Source organism: Dromiciops gliroides, chromosome 2 (assembly GCF_019393635.1).
Source record: "Dromiciops gliroides isolate mDroGli1 chromosome 2, mDroGli1.pri, whole genome shotgun sequence".
Taxonomy (NCBI): domain Eukaryota; kingdom Metazoa; phylum Chordata; class Mammalia; order Microbiotheria; family Microbiotheriidae; genus Dromiciops; species Dromiciops gliroides.
This window is the reverse complement of record NC_057862.1, coordinates 617,887,730-617,900,172: the sequence shown is the minus strand read 5'-3', so window position 1 is coordinate 617,900,172 and position 12,443 is coordinate 617,887,730. Positions and strand designations below refer to the sequence as shown.

Sequence of the window (12,443 nt, the reverse complement as noted above, 5' to 3'; positions counted from 1 at the left end):
GGTCATTGGATTGGCATGATATTACTAATGTATGAGCATAACCCATATGAGTTTCCTAAGGACAGGATGTGCCCTGGAGTAAGGGAATTAGGATGGTGTCTGGGGAGATGGGAGAACTTCTAGAAAGAAGTCAGTCAGTCAGTAGTGCTAGGGGTACAAAAAAGGCAAAAGATAGTTCTTTCCCTGAAAGAGCTCACAATAATGGGGGAGGTAACATGCAAACAGCCATAGACAGGATAAATAAGAGATAATCAACAGAGAGAAGGCACTAGTTAATGGAGAACAGGAAATGCTTTTCTGTAGAAAGTGGCATTTTAGGCTGTCACTTGAAGGACGCCAGGGGAGACAGGAAGTGGAACTGAGGAATAAACATGGGTGGGAGTTGGGTGGGTGGGTAAGTGGGTGAGCATGGAGCCAAATGAAAATGCCTGGAGTTGAGAGATGAAGTGTCTTGTTTGAGGAACAGCAAGGAGACTAATGTCACTGCATTGAAGAGTACATGGGGTATGTATGTGTGTGGTGGGGGGAGTAAAAGTTGTAGGAAGACTAGATAAGTGAGGGTGTGGGAGGGCTAGGTCATGAAGGGCTCTGGATGCCAAACAGAGAGTTTTCTATTTGATATGGAACCCCTGGATTTTATCAAATAGGAGGTGGTAGAGTGGGGTGGCGTGACATGGTTAAGCCTACACTTTAGAAAAATCCCTTTGGCAGCTGAAGGGAAGATGTACTGAAGTTGGACAGGACCTGAAGCTTATTGCAAAAGTCCAGGAATGAGGTGATGGTGGCGGCAGTATCACAAGAGAGAAGAGGGTGTACTCAAGAGATGTTGCAAAGGGGAATTCAGTAGGCCTTGGCAACAGATTGGATGGGGAGTGGGGTTGTGTGTGAGAGAGACAGTGGAGTTGAAGATTATTCTCAGGAAGAGGATATATTTTTGGACAGAGGCAGGGGAGGAGGAAATCAGGAAGTGTGTCTGAGTATGTAGAGGATGGTCATCAAAGGCCACCCCCCCCAAAATAATTCTATCCCTTGGTCTAATGTTTATATTTCAATCCCTGGCATGAGAGAGGGGGAAGAAGTTTGCCTCCCATAACTAGCTGGGGGGCCTACCCCCCCCGGCAACTTAGGAGACTGAGTTTCAGGGGTAACAGGTGATCGGGAGGACTCTAGAGGGAATAGAATGAGAAGCAGGCAGCGGGAGGTCCCCCTGTCCCTGCAGGGGGCCCAGAAACACCAGCAATCCCAGGTGAGAGGGGGTGGGAACAGACATCTCCTCAAATTACATAGAGAAAAAAGGATACCACAACAGCTGCTGCTGAGTTGAATCATGGGATTCTTTAAAGTTGGAAGGCATCACCTTTTCCAGGCCTACCCCATTCCAATATTACAGATTGGAAACCAAGTCCAAGAGAGGAGGAAGGGATTTTCCTTTTCTACTGTGAGTTAGTGGCAATTTGACGACACCCCACAGAGACCAACAGCAAGGAAGTTTCGACCTTTTTATTCAAAGCAGCTTCTCACAATGTATAAATACTGCATATTAACACACATGAAAAATACAACTTCTAAGGCACCCAGAATTGTGTCCATACACTAGTTAACAGGACCATTCACAAAGAGAATTTGATCTAGACAGTCAATATTTGTTATAGCAGAAGATACAAGTCCCTCAGGACTGCGCCCATTCTCGGGAAATATTTACAACAACAAGAGAAAGGGCCCTGCACCTGGTAATGTGGGATAGTAAATATTCATCATGACAAATATCAGAAACTAGTTGAAGTCTCTCCTATGATAATCTGGCAAAATAAATTAAATACCTAAATCTGCAAAGTTGCTCATTTGATTTTGGTGTGTGTATGATAAATACACGAGGAGCCACAAACTCCCCCAAAATGTTGGGTGAGTTATTGGTGGCCTGCTTCATCCCAGGGAGTTGGTAATAAGCCTTACCATCAGACAGCTTGTTATAGCTTCACTGTCCATGCTGCTCAATAGGTCAATGGATGGGGGATAAAGGGGAGTGTTTCTATACTAAGTTTTCCAATGCCTGGGAACGGACCTGTTGTTTGTCATGGGAAGGGAATGAAAATTCTGCTCACCCCAAACGTACCGTGGTGGTTCTGAGTGGCTCTACATAAGACAAAGTGGAGTAGAAGTCTGGTAATCCTTTGGTTGACTCAGTCGGCATAGATAGAACAACACATTTATATCAGACTTGTTTTTGCAGTTCAGGTGTCACTGATCACCTGGGGATCACCGGAGCTCTGTTTAGTGGGTGGAGGCTGTTTGCTCCCATAGCAGGAACAGCTTGATCCTAGCACAGCCCAAGTGAGTTTGGGTCCCTAAAAGCCAGGGCCACTTGATTCTTCAGTACGTCGGTGGAACTGAGCAGTATCGCTGTGCTGTAGTCTTGTCTGTCTTTCTCTGCTTACTCACAGTCATGATCTCTATGTAACTAATGGTTTGAGGGAGAGAAATGTAATTCTTTGGTCCTTGGTTTCTATGAAAGGCAAATTTTTCACAATCCTGTGGACAAGTTGGATAACTTGGTAGATGACAATCAGACTGGGTCTAAATAGATAGAGAGCGAATCAGACATGGTGTCATAAACTCTAGCCCCTCCCATCTTTCCAGGGCCATCTTCAAAGGGCACAAGGGTCTATGCGAGCATTTTCATCTCACTGGATTTGGTTGTCATATATACATTTTAGCCCAAACCCTAATACTACCAGCTAACCTCAGTATGAAGTAGGGCAAACTTCAGTGTTAGGGTATACTACAAATATTAGCTATTGTTATTCAAGGGGATGATATTGTCACAAGAGAAGAAACAATTTACCTACTTTTTGACTGTTCACTGGATATTAATTTATCCAGGGTTATCCATCACACAGACTCAATCTTTAAAAACTCGGCAAAGAGTTTGTCAATATCTGTGTATCTATCAGACTAACCGTATAGAATCAAAACATTGGCTTCAGCCCATTTTCTTGGCCATCAGGTGGGGCAAAATCATATAGTGAATTGGGGCTTACAAACCTCACACCTTGTTTGCTACTTCAGATGACCCCAGATGACTAGAACAAACAGATTCTTACAGTATTGTGTCTAATTCGCCCATGCCCTACAGACCCAGGCTTAATATGGCTTAACACACATAGTTAATTGGATAGACACAGAGAACACAGCCAGAATGCTGATTGCTTAGCTGAAAGATAATTAAGATTGTCTACACAGTAAGTCTCTTACATAAACGTCATTAATGTTTTCTAAGGAATGCTGGCCTCAGCTAGACTGGACCTCACAGACTTAGCTACACTGAGTTTGCAGCTACCATGAACTATGATGGACCAGAGCAGGGTGCATGTACAGTTTACTTAAACAAAGCCCAGCCTGAGAGTTCTCAAGTCAGCTGCACCGTTACCACTAAAATAATTGGATGGTGACCCTTGACTCACTTCTTTTACAGGCCAGATAGCATGGCCACAGGTAATTCTCATCAGTCTGGTCAACCAGCACATAATGGATTGTGAACACAACCCAAAACACTGGATCCACTCACCAACTCCATCACACTGCTTTGACACAGCCCATGTTTGTTTGGTATAAACAACCCATATTAACATTTCTGCAACAAACTTAAGGCTCTGTTCTTAGCCACCATCAACTGCTTTATAGCATTTCTTTAGGGAAGTTCTTAGCACTACATATGTAGTTACAAAGGTTGAAACGTTCTGGAACGCCATGGTATGACCTCTTCAAGAATGTGATACTTTTTCAAATTCCAGTTCAAGCTTAATTATTGAGAGGGAGAGAGAGAGAGACAGAGAGAGAGAGAGAGAGAGAGAGAGAGAGAGAGAGAGAGAGAGAGAGAGAGAGAGAGAGAGAAGTGTCCTCTAGAATTAAAGAGCATTAGATTCTAATGCAGAACTATTGGCACCAAACCAGTATGCTATTGGTTGAAAGAACAGTTACTAATTGTGTAAAAGATTGCCTAGAACGCATATATCCAGCTCTAACACAGAAATAGAAAAGTTAAGAATTTCAAAATATATACTGTATTCAAGTCTGAAAGCATTTAAACCAAGATCTGCCAAAGAGACCAAGCAACACTTTGCTACAACAAAAATATACATGCAAGATGAACCCCAACCCCACCCCACCCCCAACTATTTCCCTTAAATATTGACAAAGGCAAAGTGGAGAGTTTGGAAGATTCTATAAAACAAGATACAGAGAATAAAATAAAACACTAAACAAGAAAATTCCGTTTGTATTTTCAAATACTGTGAATCTTTGTGACAGTATCCAGACTGATAGATACAATAAGACTGTCACTCTGAACACCGAATGAATTTAGGAATTCAGGCAAGAGTAAACTCTGAATCTCTTATGGGCAATCAGGAAGATCGGGAAAAAGTTGCTGTTTGTTCTCTTTGAAAAGAAAAAAGCTTTCATGGAAACAAGGTTATAAAAGTGCATGAACATGAATCAGATGCTTTTGTTTTTAGAAATGGGAAGAAATTCTGTGTGTATATTTTTACCCCAAAAAATCAATTATAAAAAATGAAATCCTATTTTTCCTTTCAAAAGGGTATGTTTAAAAATGTGAATTTTAGGAATGTGGGGGGGGCATTGTTATGAGATTAGTTACGTAGGTTCTTTTTTTTTTTTTTTCCTTTTCCCCTCTAGAACTTCTATGGGTAAAACACGGCTTTGTATTAGGAAAGCGAGTGTCTTAGATCAATCAGCACAGAATGAGCATGTATTTTAAGTCAGTGTCCTAGCACCTTATGTTGTTTTAGCCTTATGCAATGGAGCATGTGACTTTGCTGGAATCTATAGAAAGGTATCCTTCCCTTGCTGGGGAGGACGGACTGGCTCATCTTGGGGTGGAGAATACTACAGTAGCTTCTTAGTGGTCAACCTGCTTCTGTGAAACTCCTTTGAACCAAACTTTTTTTTTTTTTTAACGTTCAGCCAGGAATGGTTTCTGGCTTTGACAGAGCATCCTTCAGAAGTGACTAAGGGCCTCACTTGTCTCTTGTGGGCCATGGTGTTTGGGCCTGCCTGGCAGAGATGGCCATGATTCTTGAAGAAGCTGAGGGATGGAGATTTTTGGACAAGAGGGCCTCAAGCAGTAATGACTTCAGACCTTTTGAAAGGTCCTATGCTCAAAGGGTTTAAGATGTGGAGGTTGGGTCTTCCTCTCACATTTTCCTACATAAGAAACTCTTTGGCCAAGCGTTTCTGAAGGATTACAGAGACTGCAGATATAGAGTGTAAGGGGCATTAGAAGGCCACCTCATCTAATGATTTATTTTTACAGATAAGGAAACTGAGGCCCAGGGAGCTGCCCAGACTGAGCAGGATTTAAATGCAGGCCACCGTACCACAAAAGACTCAGTAATTTCATGTCAGAAGGAGAAATCTGTGGCTCCATTCTAAAATCTCCAATAAGGAGCTTCAGGGAGGCTGACCATCACTCCTGACTGGCAGATCTCCCCACATGCTCTCCTATATCCAGAATCATGGGTCCTGATGGATAATAACATAGGTCCTTGGGAGGGACCATGACAGGTAAGCATGAAATGGGTATATATGCTAACCTGTAAGGTAGGACATCTCTGTAAGCCAACTTCCAAGTTAGGCCTTAAGAAAACTGTGGTTAGACCAGCCCCAGAATGCCTGGTTAATTTCACTAGTGGTCTTATAGGTTATATGACACCAAACACAGATTTAAAAAGTTAAAAAAGAAGTTCAGTTTGTCAGTTGGTAGAATCTGGTTACCCAACTGATTTGCCTAACTCTCATCAAATTGGCTGCATTGATGGTGTTTTTTCCTGATATTATTGTATGTAAATTACAGTCACAGACAGCACCTATTTTTGAAGTTGGTTTATCAACATGCCTCTTCTAAAATGCCCAGAAAATAAACCACCTTATTCCCAGCCTGGACGAGTACAAGACATTATGGACATCATTTCACATTGTTGTTTAACTCCCAGAGATTCCTGCACTGAAGGGCTAGGTGAACTTGATGATGTCAAAGGACACCAACAAATTGATGATTCCTTCAGCACAGACCCCAGATGTTTCATCCGCTAGCATCAATTTTGAAATATTTACTTCCATTTGATAAAAGGAATTCAAGCCCCCTCCCCTCCGATTTTGCAGATAGTATATCTTCCCCTCCCTAAGAAACTTCCAAAGAGAACCCAACCGATGCTCTGGATATTCAACAAATAGGTTCTCAGGTTATCTGCCCCACAATAAGAAGGTACTTTGGCCAAGACTGATAAAACTCATACATTGGCCCTTTCAAAAGAAGTACCTTATGCAAAGCTGGGCTTGCGACAAGGACTCGGTGGGTGAATTCTTCTTTATGTTGTGGAAGAGGGGAGGAAGAGGAAGGCAAAGGTTTCTTTCCTACATCCTTCCTATTCTTTAGATTATATGAACCCTACATGAATTAAGCAGAAAATACCTTAACCCTATTTTTTCCTCTTTTGCCATATGTTTGCTGGCTTTTGGATGGCTGGTGGTACTGCTTCTAAAGTGGCATGGTCGAATGATGACTAAGTAAGTGCATGATCAAGGATGAGTGGTAAGGATGTCAGGGCCTTGCCTTGAACTCAGGCCCTATCCACAGGGGAAGCCCAGGTCTTAACAGCCACATGTAAGCTACAGATGTGAGGCCAAACAATACCCCTTCACATGAGCTATGAAAAGAAGCCAGGGATAGGCTTTATGACAGGCCTTCTCTGCCTGAATCAGACTATCTTTTCTAGATAGTCACGCCATGAAAAGAGTCACATCCATAATTGTAGCTGTGGCTCTCTTTGCAAACAGCCCTCCTTGGACGTGCCCAATTTTGGTTGTTTTTTTCCTCCTGAGGTCCATGAAAAACTGGTTGCTAATGGAGGAAGGAAGGGAGATGAGGATTCTGAATAAGTCTAAGAAGATCCAAGGTGGATAGATAGACAAGGAGAGAGATGGGGAAGAGCATCCTCATTTATTTTCTTGGGCTGGAGTGTCTGCTCCTTGATTTAATTTCTTTTGTACTTTTTGAACTACTTTCTACATGGACTTGGTGCACTCTTCTTTTTTTTTTTTTTTTTAGTGAGGCAATTGGGGTTAAGTGACTTGCCCAGGGTCACACAGCTAGTAACTGTTAAGTGTCTGAGGCCGGATTTGAACTCAGGTACTCCTGACTCCAGGGCCGGTGCTCTATCCACTGCGCCACCTAGCTGCCCCTTGGTGCACTCTTCTTGATTTTTCCCCTTTTAGATGAGGAAAAGCCTCCCTTCTAGTGGCTAATTCTGTTTTGTTTTTAAGAGTCAGTCCAAAGCTGGCACCAAGGTGTTCATAAAACTCAAACGTACTGGATAGTAGGATTGTTAAGTATTTGCTTCTCCCTTCTTTGGCTCCAGGATTCTGGAAAAAGTTGCTAGAGGGCCCAAAGAAGGGTGGCACTTCATTTGTTAACATAACCAATAAAGACCATTCTGCCCACGGCCCATCAAACCATCCTTATGATTCTCAAAAGACCAGTGGAAAAGATGTTAGCCCCAGAATGATGTAGTAGACTCGGCAATTGGTGTTAGGAAGACTTGGGATTGAATCCTGCCTCAGTTTATTTCTCTGTAAAATGAGAGTTTAGATTTGATAACCACAAAGGTCCCTTTCAGCTCTACATTTTTGAACCTTTGCTTTTCCAAGGCAGTCGCAAGACATATGGAACAAATAGAGTTTTGTCCCGAGCTAATGTGTCCTAGGTTGCAGAAGAGATACTGCCTCCACCTTGTCCTCACGACACCACATTATTGTGAATTGAGAACGCTTAGACGTGGTATTGATTAGAAAACACAATTCTCCCGGAAAAGACAGACAGTGTAGAGAAACATTTTCCCACCATTATTGTTTGTGATGAGTCTACAGAAAAAAGCAAGCACGTTACAGCTTGAAACAGCTTCCCACTGAGGAGAGGTTCAGAAGTGTTCATTTGTTATCTGGAAAAGTTCTATGTTGCTTTTCTGTCAGAATTTTGTCTCATCGTGGCTCATTACTAAGATGCGCTGGCTAGCACATCCCTTGAATTTGGTCCAGGGCAGTATGAAAATAACATCTGTGTGAATAACAGACAGCTGAATATAAACGCAAATAAATAAGTTAAATAAGTTTAATTAAAGGAAAAAAAAACATTTTTCCTGGTAGTTTTTGAAAAAAATTAATTTTACATATAATACACATAAATTATTAGAATCGCCACTTACAGTGTTGAAAAATATATATTTAACAAAACGTTTCTAAATTTACAATATCTGGGTTCGTAAATTACTTTCATTAAGATTTTCAGACTAAGCCCTTAGATGTCACATAGATCCTTGTGGCAACAGGAGGAAGGAAGCTGAGGCAGGGTCTATGTGATCGATTGGGCTGGTCTTGTCTGAGCATGACGTAATCAAATCAATCATGCTCGACCTAGTCTTTTGATTGGCATTTGGGCGTTATAACAGCCGGTCAAAAGCTAACGCCCTCCAAAGAGCGGCACCCTGTTGACACAGCCTGAGTCAAAAGGACAGAGAAAACTGGAAGAAATGGTACTGCCTTGCTGGATCATGGTGATGTAATCCAGAACACGAGGAAGCTTCATGTCTAGCAAGCAGACAGGCTCCCTCTGGGCAGGGACAGCCCTTGGGAGTGGGACCCCTGACCAAGGTAGGCAAACTGAGAATGCGGAAGCCCCACATCTGTTACACAAAACCAAACCAACGTAGAAACAACCCAGTAACGTCCTGGAATGACTCACGAGGAAAACTGACACAACCCTAGGTATGGAGAGACATTCACAAGCTCTTTCCCAGAACACTGGGCTCCAATGTTTCGAACCCAGGGAAGAGCCGGCAGTCAGGATCACTCTGGGCACAGAGTGGGGGTGCAAAAATCAGACCGGAGCCTTTCAGACTTCATAAATCTTTTCTTGCAGATAGCTGAACAAGGAATCCAAGCCTTTGGAAGAACTCCATAGCTGCCTTAGCATCTGACACTCTTTCTCATTCACATCTTCCAAGACCGATTTCAGGAAGCTCCGCACCAGGCATTTCGATTCTTCTAACACCTGCGGAGGAAAACACTGAGTCAGACAGGCCGGCCAATACCCAGCTGCTGTACGCCAGGGAGATGTTCTGGGGCCGCCCAGCAGGCACACTGGCGAGGGTGGTCGGAAAAATGATAGGCAAAAAGACTGCGTCTTCCCTCCACAGTCTACTGCGTAGCCTTTCTTAGGCTGCGCTCGGGACAGGTTCCTTGTCATGCCTTTCAAAGCTCTTTTCAACAGATAAAAATGATCATAGAATCGAAGACTCAAACTGTTGGGGCCAAAAGGGACGGGGAGTGTGTGTGTGTGTGTGTGGGGAGAATAGGGGGGGTCCTTTCGGTAATCTGGTGATGCCTGTGGACTATTTTTCAGAATATTGTTTTTGGTTTTGGTTTTTTGGTGAGGCAGTTGGGGTTAAGTGACTTGCCCAGGGTCACATAGCTAGTAAGTGTTAAGTGTCTGAGGTCGGATTTGAACTCAGGTCCTCATGAATCCAGGGCCGGTGCTCTATCCACTGCACCACCTAGCTGTCCCCCAGAATATTGTTTTATATTTCTAAGTCAAAATACATAGGATTACAAAAAACCCCAATCATGTTGAAATATATATATATGTATATACATATACACACAAACACATATATGTTGAAACTATACTGAAAAATATATTGAAAATCTATTGAAACATATGCACATTTTAATATTTTCAATATTCAATATCAACAATAAATTATAATAGATGTATTATAATAAAACTATAAATTATAATACATTATAATTTATAATACATAAATGATAATTTATAAAACTTATAATTGATAAGAATTATAATTTATATAATTTATAAAAATTCTAAAATACACCTTAAAATAATAAAGGGTAAAGGATAAATATAATTATATACAGTTATTGATTATGATATTTATATAAAATATATATTCAAAATATAGTTTTTAAAGTTCTTAGACCACAGGTTTAGAATCCCTGGTCTAGACTAACCATTTCATTTTTACAGAAGAAGAAACCAAGTCCCAGAGAAGTTAAGGAATATACAGTTAATAGCAGATCCGTGGCTCAAATTCAGGTCCTCTGGCTCCAAATGAGTATGTATGTGTACACACACATACACATGTACATATATACATATGCATGTACGTATTTTTTATAAACCTCCTATTTAAGTAAAGTTCAGATAGGCCTGCAAACTCATTCCTTTATTGTTTGAAAAAAGAAAGAATGTCACTCTGCTGGACCACTGCAGACTTAGCTCCTTCAGCAATTTAACAAACCTTGTGGCCTCTGGTACCAAGCATGGCCCTTGCATGTCGTCAACATTTAATGAATGTTTTCCAAGTTGTCAAGGCATTGAAGACTTTTTGGGGTTCTCTTCCTTCTCCTCTGACAAGCTCTTTTTAGATCAATCCACTGCTTTAGCTTTTTTGGGTGCCTGTTAATACATGGGATACTTCTCTTGAGGCTACCAGATTCCTCCTCTCTGACCTCATCCTGCAGTGGTCTGCCTCTTTACTGAGTCAGTCTCCTTCCCCTCAGCTGCACTTTTCCAATCCCCACCTTTCTTCCCACTGTGGGACTCATAATATCCACAGGATTCAGAGCTACAAGAAACTTTAGAGTTCATTCAGTTCAGGGTTTTCTTAACCTCAAGTCTATGAACTTAAAAAAAAATGATAACTGTATTTCAGCATGCTGACTTTCTTTGTAATTCCAGGTATTTAATTTTATGCCTTAAAAATGAGATTCTGAGAAGGGATCATAGCCTTCTCCAGACTGAGGGCCCAAGGGGTCCAGGACACACAAAAAAGCAAAGTCCAACCCCTTTCTTTTAAGAGGCGGCATTGCAGAGTGAAAGGAACAGTGGGTTTGAAGTTAAAGGAAACCTGGTTTTAAATCTGCCCTCTTACCTTAGATGGGCAAACCATTTGGACCTCCCTGAGCCTCGGCAGGATTTGCTTTTTCTTTTTCTCTGCATCTCCCAGCCCTTAGCATAGTGCCTGGGACAGAGTATGTGCTGAATCAATGCTCAGGGATTGATTGTTAAATGGAGATAATACCTATTATAGGGATCAGATGAAATGGTATATGTTTGTAATCCCTGAAGCACTATATATATATATATATATATATATATATATATATATATATATATAAACTATGATTATTATTTTGCAATTCAAGGCAGGGTGGAAAGAGTACTAGGCATGAAGGTGTCCCTTCTTCCCTTCCTTCCCTGCCTCCCTTCCTTCCTCCTTCCCTCCCTTCTTTTCTTTTTCTTTCTTTCTTCAGTCTTTCTTTCTCTCTCCCTTACTTCCTCCCTCCCTCTCTTTCCTTCTTTCTTTTTTCCTCTTTCTCTCTCCCTTCTTCTATCCCTCTCTCCCTCCCTTCCATCCCTTCCTCCTTTCTATTGAGATTCAGTGAAGCAGCTTTCCTAGCTAGTAAGTACTACAGGTAGGATTTTAACTTCATTGTTCTTTCTATTGTCCCAAATCCTTCTCCCTTAACTGTAAACTCCTCTTGCCTCCATGATCCCACCAGAGTAGAGCAGGAGTTGGGAAGTTAAATGTCTACTTCAATGTGAATACATTATGACCAGCATGGATGTCATAGAGAAGATATATATCTGGAGAGTCTTGGCTTTGAATTCCACCTCAAACACTACTAGCTGTTCTGGACAAGTCATTAACCACTCTGGGCCTCAGTTTCTTCATCGGTAAAATGAGAGATGGGATTTGATAATCCAACAATCCAGGCAGTTCTTGCAGGTTTTAAGTCCCAGGGATCACTATCTGAGTGCCTATAAAGGATTTTGACATAATGCTTAGCAAGAGATGTCCACAATGGCCCTACCAACTCCAGAAGAGTGACTGAGGGATGAAGCCCTTGTTACTCAAGAACCAAATTGTTCCTCCCTAGGAAAAAGACTGGGGCAGCCAGGTGGTGTGGTGGTAGAGTGATAGGTGTGGAATCAGGAAGACTCATTTTTATGAATTCAAATCTGCCTTCAGACACTTGCTCACTATGTGACCCTGGGCAAGTCACTTGACCTTGTTTGCCTCAGTTTCCTCATGTATAAAATGAGCTGGAGAAGGAAATGGCAAGCCATTGCAGTATCTCTGCCAAGAAAACTCCAAATGGGGTCATGAAGAGTCAGTCACTACCGAACAACAACAAAAAGAAAAGAGACTAGCAGACATCTTTCAATTTCATTGCTTGGGCTCTGATGTGTCTCAGTGGCTACATGATTGACTTTCTCTTTCTTACTGCTTAAACAGGAAATTACTTACTGAGCTCTGAGTGACTTCTAAGAGATACAATCTATATTT

General features: G+C 41.7%; 1 protein-coding gene across 4 annotated transcripts in view; it reads right to left on the bottom strand.

Annotated features, from left to right (window-relative positions):
• Window positions 1-4,184: 4,184 nt before the first annotated feature.
• Window positions 4,185-12,443, bottom strand: part of CDYL2 (chromodomain Y like 2) — a 219,603-nt gene continuing 211,344 nt past the window's right edge. For all 4 annotated transcript variants that reach the window (XM_043989297.1, XM_043989296.1, XM_043989299.1 and 1 more), the window contains one exon: window positions 4,185-9,124. In XM_043989297.1, the coding sequence (XP_043845232.1) occupies window positions 8,966-9,124 (159 nt within the window). In that variant the 3' untranslated portion in view covers window positions 4,185-8,965. The remainder of the gene's footprint in view (window positions 9,125-12,443) is intronic.